Here is a 20271-nt window from a genome sequence, read left to right as displayed (position 1 = left end):
TGCACGCTTGGGCGAGCTCCGTGAATGTCAGAGTGAAGCTCTTTCACCCGGGAGGCTGCTGTGTCCCCTGTGAAGTACAACATTGATGCATTAAAGGATGATCTACACCTAAACCTTAACATGGAGTCTTGTTGCCTTAACTTAGCAGTGTAGTAGGTTTAAGGAAAAGTCTTAAAACACATGCAAACAACAGGATGTAAGCCAGCATCCCTGGGTGAAATGCAGAGTTTATATGCCATGAACACAGATTAAGATAGACACACAAACACAAAGCCTCTAACGCCCGTTGAAGCCTGATAGGTAAATAGATGCCCATCATATTTAGCCAGACATTTTCTCCCTCTGAAAATAACCCCACTATGTTTGTTTTCTGTCTCTCTTTCTCCTCTCTATTTCAGATCACAGACAGGAAGTGCCTTGTGAGACCGCATCCCTACTTGAAGATTCCTGGGCGCTTCTGAAGAGCTTCAGACTTTTCCCTTTGCAGTCGTGACAGGACGGTGAGACCAAAAACGTGAAGAGGTGGAGCTGCTGCAGCAGTTGGCCAATGTGCCAAAGCTCATTTAGAGTAGGAACTGACGACTTTGTGTTGTCCTAAACTGTGCCATCGCACCTCAAAATAGCACCTCTATTGCCCCCAAACATCCGCTCTTGCACAGATATCATCACTCATACGAAGGACATTTTGGGGACGTTTGTACAACCAGTAGTGTTTGGCTCCAAGTATGCCCCCTCTGCCTTGTCAGAGGTCTGCACCTGAGACTCACTGATTGATGAACAATTAGCTGTTTGACTGACAAACTCCACAACAGCAGCGCATCCCATGCTCCGCTCACAGGGACTTTGCCAGTCCATTACCTCCACTCACCTGTCCAAGAGGACGAACCTCACCCACTGACCTGAAGCAGATCACTTACAGCTACATGTTCCATCACTTTTAGTTGTTGTGTTTTATTTTTTTAACTGGGACACTCTGAAACGCCTCCCCCCCCAGAGGATATCCTCCTCCTCAAACCAAGTGGCTTCACTCCACCCCGGCTACACAGCCAGCGCTGCTGACATGGCTCTGAACATCGCCTCGATACGGGACACGAAATGGCTGACCCTGGAAGTGTGCCGGCAGTTTCAGAGAGGGACGTGTTCGCGCAGTGATGAGGAATGCAAATTTGCCCACCCACCCAAAAGCTGCCAGGTGGACAACGGGAGGGTGATCGCCTGCTTTGACTCGTTAAAGGTAAGGACACAGTAGGCAACTGTTTTCTGCAGATTTTATTAACTTTACTCCGCCCTCTCCTTTTATTTTCTCTTAAGTACTTTATACAGATCAATAAGAAGATCTATACCTATTTAGACCCTTTCATCAGGAGTCTCTCTTTCTCTTAACACAACCTCACTGAGCTGTCAGAGGATGTAAAGAACATATGAGTAATTAGGTTACATCTCAGAAGTACTGAAATATCATCCGACGTAAAATGTTACAGCTTTGTGCTCCTAATGGTCGGCGGGTGTAGGTTGTCTGCTCAAATTAGTTTGTGTGTCAGGTCTCCATGCTGTGCTGCACTTAGCAGACCAGTCTGACCTATGAAGCTAAAGGCCAGAGAGGTCTGTTGTCATGTTCACTGTCACCACAGGTGTGCGTGCGTGTATGTGTGTGTGTGTGTGTGTGTCTGGTTTTATACGGTAAGTTTGTCTAATGTTACCATGCCTTGTCCATCATCTGCACTTGTGAGCGAACATCTGATCGCCTGAAGTCATTCCAGGGCTTCTATTCCTGGGTGCATGTCAGCTGTCACACACAACCAACAAACAACATAAACTGCCAGAGCGGGTTTTGTAATGTTTGGTTCCCACTGATCCAAGCAGAGCGAACTGAATTTTGAAGCCAGCGTCCCAATTTTAGATGGATAGAATTGTTAATATTTACTACATTGAAATATATACGAGAAGCCTTAAAGGGGAGTTCTGGTATTTTTAAACCTGTGCTCTAGTTTTGAGCTCTTTCCGCTTGATCAAGATACCAAAAAAGTGCTTAAAGTGTTTGCTTTTGCTACTCATAGGCTCAGATTGTTGTTCAAAGTGTCTGACAGCATTATAGAAAGATAAATGTTGAAGTAAAATCCATTTTGAAACCAGAAACCGCTCTTTTTAAAACCACCAAACTCCCTTGAGAAAAACAGCCATTTTGACCTTGCTGAACACGGGAGTTGCTGGTCTACCGTTGATTCCATAGGCTAGTTTGATTGTTTAATTGTGTGATTTCGGTGTTTTGAATGGTGAACAAAATATTTGTAACAAGCATTAACACAGAAAAAACTAACCGATTAAGTCAGCATGACAAAAGCAAATTGCGTGTTCTTGCTAGGTCAAAATCACAGTTTTTGTCATTGGAGTCTGGTGGGTTTTAAGAGAATGATTTAAAGCCTGTTTCTGGTTTAAAAAAATGCTTCTTACTCTTAAACAACATTAGAGAAAGGATCCCAAGAAGTAAAAACCCTTTTTTGTTAGGTAAGATGTTTTTTTAACCAGAAACAGCCGTTAAATCACTTTCTTCAAAGCCACCAAACTCCCTTAAGAAAAACAGCATTTCTGACGCTGCCGATCACAGGAGTTACTAGTCTCCCGCTGCCTCCCATAGGTTAGTTTGATTGTTTAATTGTGTGACTTTGGTGTTTTGAATGTTGAACACAATATTTGTAACAAGCATTAATACGAAAAAACTTACAGATTAAGTCAGCATGCCAAAGGCAAATTGCATGTTCTTGCTAGGTCAAAATCACAGTTTTTGTCAATGGAGTCTGGTGGGTTTTAAGAGAACGATTTAAAGCCTGTTTCTGGTTGAAAAAAATGCTTCTTACTCTTTAACAACATTAGAGAAAGGATCCCTACAGGGATAGACCTTTATGTTAGACAGTTTTAATAACAGTCTGAGACTATAAGTGGCAAAAACCAGCACGGAAAGTTCACTCTGAACTCCAGAAACATGTTAAAACAGCACCCAGTTTTAGAAATCCCCTTTAAAGCTTTAATAAGGGTTTCTTAGTTTGACCCCTCTTATGAGAATTTATGTCCTTGTAATGTTTGTTATCTTAAATACACTTTTAATGGCACAGTTTGCCTTTTCATAGTAGTAAATTAGCTTAACAGCAGACACTTTGAAAGTCTCCCCAATTATAACAAGGTCGCTTCACACAGGCCCCCACATGCTGCAAATAACGACGACTGCATCTAAGAGCGACCCAGTGTTTTCAAGCTGTGAGGAAGCAAACAAAAAAAACAGCTGTGACACTGATAAATAGCCGAAAGAAACTAGAGCAGAACATTGGAACTATGAGGTCTTTTTTTTTTAAGTGTGAGCTGTAGCTGCATTTCACTTATACAGCAGTGCAGCGTGCGGAGAGTGCATGTCACACTTTTCAAGGTTGTGTTCAAGGACAAAGGAGAGAGACTAGATAGATTCACATCATGCAAAGAGCGGCTCTTACCCTTGATATGGTGCATTTTAGTATACCTGAAACTTGCAGGGGTCATTGTTGAACTGTGCAGGCTTTCACTTTTCCTACTTACAATCCATCTCAGTCTTTGCAGTGTGTAAAAGCCGCAGTCAATTTTTCATTTGACACATCGAAAACAAGCTGCCTTTACGTCCCTATCAGCTGTTTTCTTGGCTAAGACTCAGCTCATGGTAAGGCTCCCTGAGTTATTGCTTGAGTGACATTCCTTCCCGGCTGCCAGGTTTTGCGAGCTGTTATGCGGTTATGGTTTAATGAGCAAACAGCTGACTCCAATCGGGATCGATTTGTTGTCGCACCATGCGAGGGAAAGGGCCCGACATGGACTCTCTCTGCACATGACATGTTATCGCTGCTCCCTGAAAACTCCAGCCCAGTCATCCCTGACTGAGGAAACTAAATGACCGGGGCAGTCGACCTCATACTTGTGTCACCTTTCATTTAGACTGCTCTCAATGACGTTTCCTCTGCAAATAGGTGCTTGAGGCAGTCTACTCGCAATCCATGCATCATCCGTACCTTAATATATAGACTGAAGGAAAGGCTGATGCATGCATTGTGCACTCACATGTCTCTCGGAGGCAGCTGCAGCACTTGTGTCTCTGTCTCCTCTCTTCTCTGATTAACTTAAATGAGGCGCTCAAAAGAGGCCTTTATATTACAACTTCTAAAATTACCGGCAATTAAGGATGCCACCTTGAGTAAATGGGTTAATATACTCCTGACAGCAGTGGCATTGCTGCCTACAGCGGACATTTTACAGGGAAGATACTTGTTTATGACGCTCAGGGCTTCCATTTCTCCGCCATCGTCTTGTAAGTTAACTCTCATTCGACTGTGCTTTCTGTTTCAGTTGGTGTTGCGTTGGATCAGAGCTAAACACAGAGGTCAAACAAACTAGACAGTCGAAAGTAGCTGCAGACAAGCCTCTTCCGTTTTACCATGCAGAACACCACCAGAAAAGCCACCAGACTCCATTGACAAAAACAGTAATTTTACCATGCAGAACACGCAAGTTGCTTTTCTCTTGCTGAGTCAATCGCTTAGCTTTTTGCATTAATGTTCCCAACTCGGCATTCAAAACACCAAAGTCACACAATGAACCAATCGAAGTAACCTTTTGATGCAGCGATAGACTCGCAATTCATGTGTTCAGCAAGGTCAAAATTGCTGTTTTTGTCAAGGGAGTTTGGTCGCATTGAGAAGAGCGATATAACGGCTGTTTCAGGTTAAAAATAAGGATCTTACCTCGGGTCCCTAAAAAACTGTTTGGTTAAGTTTCTGTCTGTAGCAGCAGTTATTGAGTAGCGTATTAATTCAAGGTTGCAGGAAGTTTGCTGCGAAATCTAAATACCAATCTTTGATAATTGTCACTGACATACCAGATTAATATTCATAAGTGCCTGGCGGAAAGGATCCCTACAGATATAGACCCCTTTTTTTAAGGTAGGTTGCTTTTTCCCACCAGAAACAGACGCAACATTTCTCTCTTGAAAGCCACCAAACTCCACTGATAAAAACAGTAATTTTACCTCGCAGAATCTAAGAGTTGCTAGTCTTCCTCTTACTCGATTGGTTGTTTTGTTTGGATTGTTGTGTGACCTTGGATTTAAAAAAGGTTGGTGTAATTCACACTAAAGCACCAAAAACCAAACCGAACGAGGCAGCGGCAGACAAGCGACTCCTATGCTCTGTGAGGTAAATTTACTGTTTTTGTCAATGGAGTCTGGTGGCTTTGAAAAGAGCGATGAAAGGGCTGTTTCAGGTCCCAAAAATGTATCTTATCTTACCAAAAAAGGTCCGTCACTGTCGGGATTCTTTCCATAATGTTGTCAGACACAGTCAGGGGCAGAAATTTGTGTAACTATAATAAAAAATAGTCAGATTGAGGCAGTGGTGGACTAGGAACTACAGTGTTCTGCAAGGTAAATTTGCTATTTTTGTCAGTGGACTCTGGAGGAGGATGAAAGAGCTGTTTTTGGACCCAAAAAAAAGTATTTTATCTTACCAAAAAAGGTCTATTTCTCTAGGGTTCTTTCCATAGTGTTGTCAGACACTTGGAATAACAATCTGAGCCTGAGAAGAACTTTTAGTGGATGTACTTTGATTGGGCGTATTTGCCCTCAAGGATCCTTGCAGCCATTACAACCCGTCTCTTGGCTGCAGGTTCTACTGAAGCATTTCCAAATCTTTCTGTACCTAGTCGTCATTTAAACCCCAAAATATCATGCTCTCATTGCTTAAGATCTTAAGATCAAAACGCAACTATATTGCAAAATGTATTGCCTGTTTTGTCTTGTGTTGCAGCCACTTTTTCTCTGGTACTCTCGCTGCCCTTCTTCTCACCACGCAGCCCAGAGACAGATCGAGAATACAGGATTCTCTGTACTTTTAACTCCGACTCGCCCCCTCTCTCTCTCCCAAAGACTTTCCTCGTGACAGCTGAGAGAGAATGAATGCTTTATTTTGCATTAGGAAATGTGTTTCGCTCCACGGCAGGCCGATTTCCACCCCATTACGCCCGTATCGTCTTGCCGGGTCCTCTCATCTGATAGGGTTATCACTGCCAGGGTTGTGTGCTGCCAGGCGTTACTTGGCCAATGATCAGAAGGCTCCTGTTCGTAAACATGTGAGAGGTACGGCTCAGGAGAGGAGTGGAGTAGGAGGTGTAAGTCTGTTGTTGCACTTGTCAGGCGAGCATGCCAACTCTGTGGAGGATTCGGCTGTTACGGCTGTTGTTTTCTGACTGAGTTGGTAAAAACGCTCCTGTGATGACAATAGCTTCTTCCTTAGAATTTCCACCACGTTGCCAGAATTTAAGAATACATTTCTTTACAGTTTTAAATGTTTTTTAAAACACTTTTTTTGCCCAGGATTTACTGGGTATCTGGCTGCAAAACACTTAAAACAAGTTATTTTAGATGACACTGTAAATTATAGGTTTCTTCGACTGGCAACATCTCCTGCAACACCGTTTTTAAACACAAAGCAATGGGGCTAGTCAGAAAGGTTGCTGTCACTGCTCATGCTCAGAAATAGAGAAAAGAGTACAAGCTACATCCACACTTCTATGCTGTGTTTTAACAACCTACTGAGCATGTGCACAAATTGCTAGCTAGCCTCCTCATATGTAGGCAGTGGTGGGATTATTATATATGCAGATTTAAACTACTAAATAGAAGCTAGCAGGTCGGCAGGCTCTGTACTGTGTTATTCATGTTGATGTAACCACTGCTCATCAAGGCTGATGTTTGTTTTCTTCCAGAAAATGAAGGAAGGACAAACAAAAGATGACTTTTACTAATATGGCTAAAGACCAGAAAGTGAAAGTTAACATCTGTGTGGTCTATTTCCAAATACAGCAAAGAAAATTTGGCATCCGCGTCATATGTTTTAGAGCTCTCTGCTTCTGCACGTACGCACAAAATCATAACCCCATGTTTCTCACTAAAACAGGGTCAGCAGCATTTACACAAGTCTGCATTTAAGGGGCTCTGAAGCGCCAGAGTAGCATGGACGCTAGGTGTAAAAGGGCTAAGGTTGTGCAACTTTCAGGTGTGTGGACAAAGCTTAAATTACATCTTAAGAGTTCAGTTGTTGCTTCCCTCTGTGCGTGCATCCTTATCAATAAGACCATATGAGAACCAGGCCTTTCAGATTTCTGATCAGGTAAATGAAAGCAAAGTGACAGTTGAGGTAGAGTTCAAGAGCACCAATACTAACTTGCAAGAAACCAAAATAGCCTCTTTGCATGGAGTGAATGATGCTGCTTTCTTTAACATACAGCTTGCAACAACCTGACTCCACCACGCTGCTCTCAGCATTTCTACACTGTAACGTCTGGGGGATTATTTTGTGTCCTCCTGCTCTACACTGTGGGCTTTAGAAATAGACTCTGTATGCTACATTTGTCATCTCTCAAAATAGGACACGCTGCTTCATCTCTGTCCGGCTGAAGCTCCTTTACATTTGGTATGTAGACATGATGTAACCTATTGTCTACGCACAAGATAAATGATTGATACCAGGTAGTATTCATTTCCACTGAGATATGACGTGAACATTTGACAGTGGTGACCTTTTCAAAAGGAGGAACAAGGGCAAACAGTTGGCTGATGAGCCCGCCACAGTTCAACTCTTCTCTTTATATACAGAATATTGCCAATTAATAGTGTTGGCAGAGAGAGATGCTAATATTTTCCAGCACTGGACCCTAAGTTTGGCGGGTAGAGTACATTTTGGTGGCATAAATTGAAGCTTGCAAAAATGCAGTGCAGAAGCAGCTTTTTAACGCAACTTCCTCGACCTAAAATATTCAACAAAATGTATTTAAAGTTCTTCCTAGTTTATCTTCTGCGCACCCCAGTCACAGTGGGTCAGCTTCAGTGTTAGCAGGAGTTAATCAATGACAGGAAATAGTTTGGATTTTTACTTTTAAAGGCCCAGAAGCAACCAAAACAAAACAAGAAGACGCAGTGTCTAGTTGCGGTAAAAGTGTGTCTCCTACACCTGCTCAAAGCCCTGTGCTGCAGGTTTAGTTGAAGAGCAAAACATTAGCTTATGCTAACGCTAGCATGAAGGAATTGTGCTGTTTGTGGAACTTTAAGGGTGCATTGGTAAAGGTTTGGGCTGCACGGTTGTACAGTGGTTAGCCTCACAGCTAGAAGATTCCTAGTTCGAACCCCAGTTTGCATGTTGCCCATGCATGCCCCGTGCTTGCCCGTAGGTGTGAGTGTGAAAGATTGTCTGTCTCTATGTGTCAGCTCTTTGATTGACAGCCAGTCCAGGGTGTAACCCCGCCTCTCGCCCAGTGACAGCTGGGATAGGCTCCAGCCCCCCGCGACCCTGAACAGGACAAGCGGTATAGATAATGGATGAAGGCATGGAGTATTGGGATAAAACTTGGCAGCCATAGAGGGCCACCAACGTCTAATATTGGGGGCCACAGAGTGACTTTCTGTTGCCACTGTCTATATGGCTCTGGTTCTTGTCAAACCATGAATGCAACTAAACTAAACTATTGCCTTTATTGATAGGACAGCTGAGGAGAGACAGGAGATATTGCGAGAAGAGAGTGGGGGATGATGTGCAGCAAAGGGCAGAGGGTGGGTGTTGAACCTGTTGCTGCTGCGTCGAGGCTTCTGTATGTTGGGCGCCTGCTCCACCCGCTGAGCTAACATGCATGGATCAAAACCTTATAAAACAAAGGATGTGATAAAGATGACATTAGAACTATAGATCAAAAACAGCTGCACATTATTTTGTAGCATTATGTAACCTGTAAGGAAAGCCTGAATCTATTCCACTGATAGAGATCGAACCCTCCCTCGTTACAACTTTACCATCATTCACTCCAGACGGTGATAAATAATCAATAAAAGCAGCGCTTAGTCTCCAGCAGCGTCACGAATGATGAGTCGTGGTTGAAGCTCTTTGGTACTTGTTGCGCTGTGACCATGGAAACCATGGCAGAGTGGTGGTGAGGATGGTGGGAGGAGGAGGAGGGGGCGGCTGCAGGAAATGAGCGAGAATACCTACGTTAATGGAGCAAATGCAATAACAGCAGTCATGTGATGATGTCACATTGGCTGTGCCTCTGACAGTAGCCTTTTGTTGATGTGTGTTTCTCCTCTTTAGTGCTGTCTCTGAGCGTGCTGACTGGGTTTTATTTCCCTCCTCTGCAGTAGGAGACTGTTCTTATCCGGGGCGGTTGTCTCATTTAATGTTTTTGACTGCTTGTCACCGCACAAATAAGACGTTACTCACGTAGGCAGGTTTTAAATAAAGCAGAAAATAAGCAGCACTTTGAGAGACTGTCATTTAAAGAGCTGCTTTACAGGAGTGTTTTTAGACGTGTGTCAAGGTGTCTTCCTCGGCCTTCAAGCCTCTATGACATGCCTGATTACACGGCCTCCTCCTCACATGTTTTTTGTACCCGTCAGATTTCACCAGGTGACCTCCACGCCTGACCGAGCATCAATACTCTGCAAGGTGGGGGGATAGTCGAGAGCATCCTGACGCTATCATGTTTCGTCAAGTTGCGTTTTTTTTAAATAGAAAGAGGTGAAGCAGGAGAAACAATAGAAGCTGCTTTCAGGTGTATGTGTGGACTGTTTTCTCATATGTGTCACGGGCTCGCCGCAGTCTCCCCTGGGGCTGAGGTGCCCTGGTTTCCCTCACTTGGTAAGAACATCTTAATCCGGACTATGCTTAAAAAGGGCATAAGTGTTTTTTGGGGGGCGTGGGATCGCTGGAACTATTGAATAAAGAAGCCAGAGAAGATGGAAAGAATGCGTAATTCAGGTATCTTCAAACCTTGACACTAGTTTGGAGTCTAAAATATTATAATAGGTACAAAAATGTCCTCTATAAGTTCTTGTTTTTGTCACAGACAACATTATGGAAAGAATCACAACAGAGACGGACCTTTTTGGTAAGATAAGATACATTTTAAGGACTAGAAACGGCCCTTTCATTTCTCTTTTAAAAGCCACCAGACTCCATTGAAAAAACAGTAAATTTATCCCATAGAACATGGGAGTCGCTTGTCTGCCGCTTTCTTGTTCGGTTTGGTTTTTGGTGCTTTAGTGTGAATTACACCAACCTTTTTTAAATCCAAGGTCACACAATAATCCAAAGAAAACAACAAATCAAGGAAGTGGAAGACCAGCAACTCTTAGATTCTGCGAGGTAAAATTGCCGTTTTTGTCAATGGAGTTTGGTGGCTTTGAAGAGAGAAACGTTACGTCTGTTTCTGGGGGGGAAAAAAGGTAGGGAATCCTTTCCACAATGCTGTTAGACACTTATGAATATTAATCTGAGCCTGTCAGTTGTAATAACAAATTTTAGGCGACGTACTTTGATTGGGTGCACATGCCATTTGCAGCCGTTTGCAGCCATCACAGCCCGTTTCGTGGCAGCTGGTGCAATTCAAAACCTTTTGTATGTATTCGTCATTTAGACCCAAAATACGAGATAGCGCACAGATTTAAATGACCACAATTCTCCTTACAAAGGTAGAATTGATTCAACTGAAGAATTAAAGTATTAAGGAAGAGGGAGTAATAGGTCTAGCGAGGGAGGTAATCAGAGCAAACCAATTTTAAACCAATTATCAAAGATTGTTATTTAGATTTGTAGCAAAGTTCCTGCAGCCTTGAGTTAAGCTGTTATTCGATAACTACCCGTCCAGACAGAAAGTCTTTTCCCTTTTTAAGGGGTTCCTCTGCCTGCCTCCAGTATAACTTCCTCCCTCTAGGCTTATTGCATTTGCATGTTTTTGGATCTTTAGGCAGCTCCAGTGAACATGAACTTTATGCCCGTGGCCTCGCCGCCCCCCCCCCCCTCTCTCCTCTCTTGTTTTAAAAGATGGGCTCGGCTGCATTCCTCAGCGTAATCCTCTCGAACTGGGCCACACCCCGGGCAGAGCAAACATGTGGAGGGGAATGCACGCTGCGCAGCAGGAGTCGGTGTTCCCCCAGGGTCATTCACACAGACACAATGAGGCACTGACTTGAGCTTAACGTGGGGGCTGCAGCGGACGCGGCGTGCTTTGATGAGCCCCTAGGAGACCCCCACCTCTACCGTTCCTCTAACAGGCCTCCTCGTACGCGGACACATGCACACACACTCGCTGTCTTTCCAGTACAAACCATGCCAAATTTCATTTGATCCATGTGATTTCACCCCCTTCACCCCACAGCCCGCTGAAAAAAAGCTCCAAAGATAGGAAAGATAAGAGGGAGGAGGAGGAAGTCAGATCAGCTTATGTTAGAATCCCATGACCTCGGTCCGGAGAGGGAGTCAGGCTTACGTAGTGTAGAGCTCACTGGAAAATTTGGACTCCAATAAGCATTGAAATCACCGTCAAACATCAGTGTGACGACTCGTTTTGTAACGGATGAACTTGAGCTATGTTACAGTGAAACTCCCTGCAGGGGTTCTACTTTTTCACTGTCATGCTTTCGCTTTAAAATCCCATATTGATCCGGGTTTTATATATTTACTGGAGGTTACTGGAGGTGTATAGTCTCCATCCTACGCTATAAAAAGTGGACTTTCAAAAGAAAAGCAAATGTGCAAGTGGCTTAAACTTTGTTCTTTTAATGGCCAGCAGGGGGCGACTCTACTAGTTCCAAAATGCGTCAGATATGGTCGCCTCTGGTGCCAAAAAAACAAGATAGTTGGGGACAAAATACCAAACTAGATGCTTCAGAATAATTCACCTAACCAGTGGGTGACGTCCACTTCTTATATACAGTCTCTGGTTTAACCAACAACTTTAAATCCACCTCCATATTTCCTCTCTTTGCATTTCCTGTCTTCCTATGAGGGTCAAGTGTCATGTTAGGTCGTCAGTTTGATGTACTTACAAGTTGATAGAACTCCGGACTCACAGCGCTGCGCTCTCGATCAGAGAAGTTGATCAAAGTTGTTGGCGATTAAATTGGGCCAATGCTCTGACCCATATCTGTCAGGGTGCTGCGATGGGGTGCTGTGATCCCCACATTTCACTGACTCTATCTGGGTCTCGCTGTAGGACTGGACGAAGCCAACTGTAGACACTAGTTTTCTTGGAACAGAGAGAGAATATGTGAAATTTGTTAGTCTACAAAAATCAGCCCCATATTTCTTGTCTCCTGCTCTTGAACTGCTTTACTGAGAATGTGTGAAATCACATTTTCTTGGCATTAGTGTTTGCGCTGCTTTGGCACAGCCGCTGCGGTTAAATAGACACTTTCATTTCCTTCCAATTTTAAATAATTTTACCTTTTTTGGGGGGATTTCCATTTAGCTGCTTATGTGGAATGTAATCATGTGTTCCTTCCTCAATGCTTTTAGCAGCAGCTCATTCAGCAATACCTCTTTCACATGTGCTTTATCAGCTCCCTGAAGCTGGATATCTATCGCCTGTGCAGCACTGTAGTCACCCTTAAAATGTCACTTTTAATCAAGCTGTAAAAAAACATGTTTAAACAATGTTGATACCAAGTCCAGTAGGTGGCCAAAATGCACCTTGTCTGCCAATCGCCATTAAAATTCAAGGAAGAAGAAGAACGTACCTGGAGGGCAGGAACAGAAAGATTATCAGGTTGAATCTTCAACATGCTACAATTCCTTTTGATTGGTTAATTAAAGGAGCAGTTCGCCCCCTGGAAAAAGCTCCTGTCAGTCAAAGCTGGTGTTCTTTGTAATCGATAGAAGCAATAATATTTGAAATTGGCGCCATAGCTGTGGAGAAAGTTGTACAAACAGCTCGTGGTTTTGCCTACATTCCTACAACACCAAGCATGCATTGCTCCCCTTTCTCTGAAAGGAACGGCCCAGCGAGAGACGCTGGAGTGAAATACTACCGTTTCCCAGTCAAGGACATTGATCGATGCAGGCTCAGAGCTGTACAGAATCTGAAATACGACGAGAATATACCGGTGGATCGTCTAAAAAAATCTTCAGGTCTGCAGTCTACATTTCAAACCTGATGATTTTGAACGAGACATGACATCGGAGGTGGCGTCCTAGATTGAGGAAGTGTAGTTTAGCGAGCTCCCTGGCCTCCGCCAGATGACACGTTTTATGTAGTCTGGTGGAGGTTTTCCAGGGCCCATTGGAGAAGCCGATAGCGTCCTCCACAGACACAGATAGCTCCCCATAATAGTGTGATAGGACTGAGGTGGAAAACCGTGACGTGTTTCTATGCAGCATTATTATTTTATTCAGTTTTCAATCAGAGCATCTGGCTGTGTGTTAATCTAACCCCTTTTTTGGTAGCAAAGCTTGTCCGCTTGCAACAGGAATTTTGGTAAACAATTTAGCCCTTAACTGTGGGCGGCCGAACTAAAAATACCACACTTAAAAACAACTCAAAATACTGTCAGTTTTGTGTCTAATATCAAGAGAGAATATTCCAGAAATGATAAGCTCTTTTGTCAACACACTGGTGTTTGAATATCAGGCCTTTGTAGGGATGTAACGCTACATGTATAGCTCAGTGTTGGGGGTCATGGTTCAGTACGTTTTTGGTACAGACATGTAAACAAAACATGTAGATAATACCATTTTTGTCTTTTATTTTGAAAGGGTAAACATTGAACAGTAGCTCATAAGAGCTGTTCAGTTCTAACTGTTATGCCTTTATAGTCTCTACAGGCTCTACAGCAGTCCTATAGTACGACTAAGACCTTAAATATGTTGGGTGACCTTCCTGCTCTCTAACACACAACCTTTGCTTTAAAATATAGAGTTCTAGGTTTGCGCCTGACCTCCATTACATCTTCTCCACATAACAGAAAATGCATGCCGCTACCGTCGGCCATGTCAGCTCCAATAGTAGGTGTTCGTCACCCGATGAGCCGCCTGCAACATGATGGAGACACTAAGCGCTGAAAATCTGCCCATCTGCTGTACACTGTGTCTCACCTGGTCTCAATCCACCCACTACCTCTGAGTCATCCTCTTTTTCCATCTCTCTTTCTCTCTGTGCGCTGCCCACAGTGCGGCTGATAAAGTACTACATTCTCTGCAATTTTTCTTTTCTCTCTGCGAAAAAAAAAACCCCCTAGCAACTTAAATCAGCTCTGCAGAATCAATGCCATCCTCACATTTTGTGATTTCAAAGCCAGCTGGACTCAAACTCCCTGACTGCTGCAGTAGTCGATGCTGTTTGAGCACCTCTGCAGCAAAGCTGAAGGCAGATCTATGGCGAGGCGGGCAGGAGGCTCGCTGCGCGCTTGACCTTTAGTATCGGTCTCATTAATTATTGATGCATGCTTTCATCATCGCTCATCAGAGGCAGGCTCAGGTTGTCCTTTCTATACTGAGAGGAGTGTTTATTTGTCAGTTAAAAATGTATATCATGCTTGGAGAATCAATAACTACAGTGTTTATTTGAGATGCCAGCCGCTAGCTGCAGTATGCTCCTCTTATTGCCGGTATACTGGAGCATATGGCGCTCGCTGTGGCCCGTGTTAAACATAGAAATTAATCGTTGCTCATGAAAATGTGTTGACTGCTCCCCTCAGGCTTCTTTTAATTCTCCTCTGATTATTAAATGGACAAACGTACAAAGGCACAAGGCGAAGATGCGACAATTCCCTCACACACGCGCATATATACACACACCTAGGGAGCTACAAACAGCAAGACAGACAGGCCCAGCTGTCTCCCAGGGGCCTGCCTTTATAATGAGACAGAGATCTTCTTAATTGGCTCCATCTAATGAGGCAACAGAAATGCAATCTTAAGGGGCCCGCCACCAGAATGGGTTCCCTTTGCTTTTTTCTTTGTGTCTAAATGACTATCGGTGTGTGTCAAACAGGCTGTTGTGAACCAGGCCTAGCATGACATCCCAATCCCATGTGAAGACGTGTCAGGGCTGACATGTTTAAGCCTTTATGGGGACATTTTTTCTGCCCGTTATGTTGAAAAAAATACAAGAAATTTGGGTACTAAAATGATTCCCCCTTCTACTTTTATCACACTTGGCTCTACCCTCTGCCATCCCTCTTGGGCTTTCGGTTTCATGCAAGCATTTACATTTAATCTACCTTAGGCCCCGTGTCCACATATCGCTGGCACAACGCTGGGGTGACACAGCTAACAACAAGCTTACAACGCGTAGGTCGATTAAAGCACAACACTAACCGGCAACATTTCGTGTCCGGCCGATCCGGCTAGACTGAAACAGCTGCTCCTCCATGTTTGGTTGTAACCAGGGTGACGAGTGCCGACCCATCTGATTGGTTGCCTTAAAAAAAAAAAAAAGCAGCAGTGACGACACCAGCGCCTTTTCAACTCGAAGCGCTAGGAGTGTCCGCACAAAAAAGGTTGCGCGTTTGGAAGAGTGACCGCCCCCCCTCCTTACGCAGGTGGATCTGTGAGGTCATGCATCTTCTTAAAATAGAAAAGATACACACTGCGGGGATCCACTGGAAAATCTGATGTTGTGTGGCAGCCTTTTATTTCTTATGTGGAACGGCATCTCTTTGTCTATGCAAACTACTCTGTGACCCGGTGTTTGTTTGTTTGTTTTTGTCTTTTGTTAGCTGCTTTCGTCTTAATTAATTTCTTCTCTATTCATTATGTCTGTCATTCCTGCTGTATCTGTACTGTATATGTATGAAGTATTCAATAAAAACACAGTGTATGAAAAAAAAAGAATGAAGGTGGTAGAGATAGACCGATATGGTTTTTTCAGGGCCGATACCGATTATTAGTAGTCAAGGAGGCCCATAACCGATATTTGGAGCCGATATTCATTTGCAGTAAAAGTGAAAATATTGGTGTCAAAATTTTGAATAATACAAACTCCAACACTTAACTTTGTTTAAATGCCTTTATGCATATGTTTATTAAACAAACAAACAAAAAGCGCAGGGAGTTCCCAGGGTCAGCAGCATCTCTTATAAAGTTAACTGAAAATTTTAATAAATAAATAACTAATAACTAATAATAAAAAGTTTTATTAAGTAAATAAAACAAAATTAAATAAAATTTGCAAAGAAATGAACTTTTTCTCCTCTCCGCCGTGTGTGTGAGCACTCTGCATTGTTATCGGCCGTCAGATAAAAAAAATTAAACAAAAATTTTTTTTAAAAAGGCCGATGCCGATATGCGTCAAAATGCCGAATATCGGCGCCGATAATTGGCCCGGTCGATAATTGGTCGATCCCTAGAAGGTGGTTCTGAAAAAAGACGCTGGGTGCAGCGCTTGTTCTCGAGGCTGCCGCATACGCCCTGTCCTCATTGGAAACAACTGAAGGAAGACGCTGCCATCTTTAGCCATCTTCCAGACTATGCATAATCTACATTGTTGAAGCTAAACTAGCATACCAGTGGAAGATAAAACTCAAGCAACATGAGATGAATCTATATACTGGCAAGATGTACAGATACATCTGGAATCTGCAAGTTTTGTCTGTGCTGCAGTAAAGCTTTTTTTGTTTACATCACAGCACAGAGCAACCCTGTGTCATTTTCATAGTTTAAACCAGCACGACGATACGCCACTGACAACACAAGCACATACACAAAAGCAGCTCCTTGTTACTAAAAGCCCTCAGTAGCACGGCTTCATTATCTCTCACAGTAGCAGCATCGTGTGCACATTTACAGGCAGGTGATTTGCAGACTTTGCATGCACACTGATCAGTTCAAGGCTGCACTTGATTTGTAAGTGTCTCTTGTAGATAGTGGAAATAAGAGCCTTGCAGGTTTTTTCTTTTGAATCAAGCTGGAAAAAGTTGATGCTTTTGTCGGTGCTAGTGCTTTACTTCAGTACCAAAGCTCTGCTGTGTTAAAGTGAGGAGAATTACTGTCACAGAATGTGAGTGGCATGGGCCTGCCTTCTCAAAAACGCATGATGAAGTAACAATGGAGTGATCCTTGTGTGAACCCATTCCTTCTCCTAGAAGTGTTCTGACTCATATCCTATTCAGACCTGACGAGTGGCAGTGAGTGATGGACTGTGCAGCAAAGTGGAGCCTGCTGTAATTTCTTGTGAAGCGCTCCGTATGCTGTCTGTGGTGCGGCAGGTACTGATGAGCTGAATGAAGAAAGCAGTCTCAAAACTAGCTCCTTTGAAGGCTTTTTATCCCACACACAAACTTTAGACTCTAATTTGCAATCATTTACCTCATTAGGCTGAGAATAAGCATCGAATCAGGCTGATGAAACAGTGTAGGTGTGCCTCTTTGTGGTCTAAGATGGCTGATTACTCCACAACAACGCCGCTGCTGCAGTCGGTGCCACGAGGTTACAGTCGACAATTTATTCAACACCAATCCAAGTTTTCTCAGAAACATCAGGCTTAATAGGCCGCAGCGCAGAGGCTCCAAATTGGGGTAATTTGATGGAGCTCGCCTGGATGAAAGTGTTGGTGTAAATGACTCTTGTGTTCGTGAGTGAAAGGCTTAAAGCTGTCTCGTTAGAGGGAGCGCTTTGCATTGTTGTAAATGTTTTCATAGCAATATATGCACGGCTAATTCAGAAGGTTGCAGCTCTTAAATGATGCTTTATTTGTTCGTTGTTTTGTACATCTGAATTCAGTAGAAACCAAAACACTCGACTCTTAATGTCTTTTTTTAAAGCATAAATCTGCTTTATTCCCACTGGGGTTTTTGTAGCGCTGCTAGAGCACGAATGATATATATTGTCTGGTCAATATTACCTGCTACTGATACGTCTGTAGCGGCATGTTTGTTTCCATTTTGCACTAAAATTAAAACTTTAATGAAGGTGAATTAGAAATGGTTTAATCTATTTGCTAAGCACATGTAGCAGAACATCAAAGCTAAAGTAATAATCTGGAAGATTTTCATTTAAATAAATGTCTGTTCAGTCTCTATCTATCGCTGAATGAGGTAACACAATGGTGATTGACTTTTCATATAAACGGCCATATTGGATATTTGTCTTAAAAGTAGGCGTGTGAATCGCAGTGTAACTCAAGATACGATATGCGATACGCGGCGCACGATACCGATTATATCACGATACAGCGATACTACTATTGCAAGACAATCGTATAATGATACATCACGATATCTGATTAATCTGTATTGAAGCGGTGACAGGGAAATCCGTTTAGTGTGCCATATATTTGTAAGTTAAAATAACGATATTTGGCGGCAGGCTTCTATAATTGCAGGACGACGATATATCGCCGTACCATACCAACTTAAAAGTCCCACATCGGTCAGACTCTAGTTTTGGCCACCAAGTCCTAACCTTTGACCCATCTAAGTCTATTCCTGAGATCTGTGTTCGTGGTGACATCACTACAAAGAGTCTAAGCTGTCAAAGCTTTCGAATATCCTCTGAAACCCCAAACACGCACGGTGATGTGAACTATTCTAGTAGGGATCGTGTTTTAATACCCCGTCAAAGCTGGGGGTATTATTTGTATCACACCCTTCCCTCTTGGCCCTACCACACAGGGTGGCCATACCGTAAAGGTCAGCTTTAGGTCAAAGCAGCATACCTCGGCCTCTGCGTGTGTGTGTGTGTGTGTGTGTGTTTGGGCCATGCAAAGTTCATGGACGAAAGTGAGATGGCCAATTTCACACCCAGCAGATGCCTGCACCAGTGACCCGCGGCGACAGGTGGAGGACACTAATTGGCAGCGCGCACCGTCACAGAGTGGGCTGAACCCATGGTGGGAGAGGGAATAGAAGTGGCACCAGTGGGGGGGTAGTTTGGCATCACATTTGCTGTTGCAAACCATTAAAGCACCCACGGTAAGAGGAACGTCAGGCTTAATGATCGCACGGCTCGGGAACACACAGTTCCTGCTTTTCATGGTTGATAAATAAACAGATGTTGCCTCTAAAAAGTTCTGTTGAAACCCACTCAGCCGCTCACTGGCTCTATTTTTACCTGGAAAAAGAGCAGGGTGATGACATGGGTGAATAGTGAGATCAATATGTTTACCTGCATCCGACGATTTTCAGATAAAACTCACCGTGCAGCTCAGAGGCGGCTGAGTCACTGTACCCTGGTTTATTGATTTCACCTGCTTTGCTTTAACCAAATATGAGCGCTCCTCATCAGTGTTTGTCAAACGTTACCCTACGAAGGCTGTTTTCATCATCTCCACGGGGGTTTCGAGTCCTCTGAGCCCAGGGGAATGAACACCCTCAGAGGCCTCATCATCACAACCAACAAACAACATGCCGATCCAGGCGATGCTGCGCCTCGTTCCCCTTTGGTTGCAGATTGCAAAATGAAATTGCACAAGCATCTGTTTGAGAAGTGTAGATATGTCAGGGTGCCATCGCTGTCATGTAAATATTCTCAATATACGCTCTTAAAGTTTTGCATTTAAAGTTTTCCTTTTGTTTGCAGGAAAAAGGACCAACATGATTTATTCCTAATTATGTTTAAGAGTCAGAGTTGCAGAAGTAGTCTGTTGCCCGTGTTAAACAGTGTTCCTGCATGCACTTATACATTGCATACTTGCATTTTTTTAAGCGTGTTATTAATATGTAGTTGGTGAACAGACGCTGCAAGCAGAGAGCAGCAGGAATCAGGTTTAAGTCATCTCCCCTTGCAGCCCTGCAAACATGCAGCTAGCCCCACAACACACTGGAGGAGGAGCTAATGTTGATTCTGCAATCCTATGAATTCAAATTTTTTCTTTGGCCTTTATGTCTTTATTGAGAAGAAGAGGAAAGTGGAGAGTGTCAGAAACAGGAGAGGAGAGAGTGGAGATGATGCGCAGCAAAGGTGAGGTGCACATCGAGGTGGCCCCAGGCTCTTGTTGAGCACATCTGATCTTGTTGTGCATTTCTGATAGTCGCTTAAGGCGGCTAAAGATGAGATCAGAATCAGGTTTATTGGCATGTACAAAGAATTTGATTTTACATAATATTAAAGATAATTTGACTTTAGTTCCTCCCGACCGTCTCTGTTGTTCACTCTTCCGCTCTAAACTGCGGCTGCAAGGTAGCCGCTCGTCACATGACATGCCAGCTCCCCCAAAAAGTGAAGCCAGAACCTCACCATCGCCCCCTGGGTGAGTGGCTCTTAGTTCAGGGAGCGCTTGATTTGACATGCAGCAGAGTTTAGGACGAGCGGAGCATTTTAAACGTCAATATCACCATATCTCTGCTAGCTCCACCTAACCTTTCCGTCCTTCTCTCGCCCTCTAAAATGATTCCTTTGCTGTCAAACATACGCTCTAATCAATTTGAATGAAGCTCTCAGGTTTTGAGCCTCATCTGCAATCTTGTAAAATATCATGTAATGTTGTTTTAGCACCACGAGG

The 20271-nt window shown here is 43.5% G+C and overlaps 1 protein-coding gene across 8 annotated transcripts in view; it reads left to right on the top strand.

Moving 5' to 3' along the window:
• mbnl2 (muscleblind-like splicing regulator 2) overlaps positions 1–20271 on the top strand; it is a 73832-nt gene that overhangs the window by 14142 nt on the left and 39419 nt on the right. For all 8 annotated transcript variants that reach the window (XM_069675667.1, XM_069675673.1, XM_069675670.1 and 5 more), the window contains exon 2: positions 399–1234. In XM_069675667.1, the coding sequence (XP_069531768.1) occupies positions 1061–1234 (174 nt within the window). In that variant the 5' untranslated portion in view covers positions 399–1060. The remainder of the gene's footprint in view (positions 1–398; positions 1235–20271) is intronic.

This window comes from Semicossyphus pulcher, unplaced genomic scaffold (genome assembly GCF_022749685.1).
Source record: "Semicossyphus pulcher isolate SPU_LCO1_2020_fin unplaced genomic scaffold, fSemPul1.0.p SCAF_24, whole genome shotgun sequence".
NCBI classification, from domain to species: domain Eukaryota; kingdom Metazoa; phylum Chordata; class Actinopteri; order Labriformes; family Labridae; genus Semicossyphus; species Semicossyphus pulcher.
This window is presented reverse-complemented; position numbering and strand designations above follow the sequence as displayed.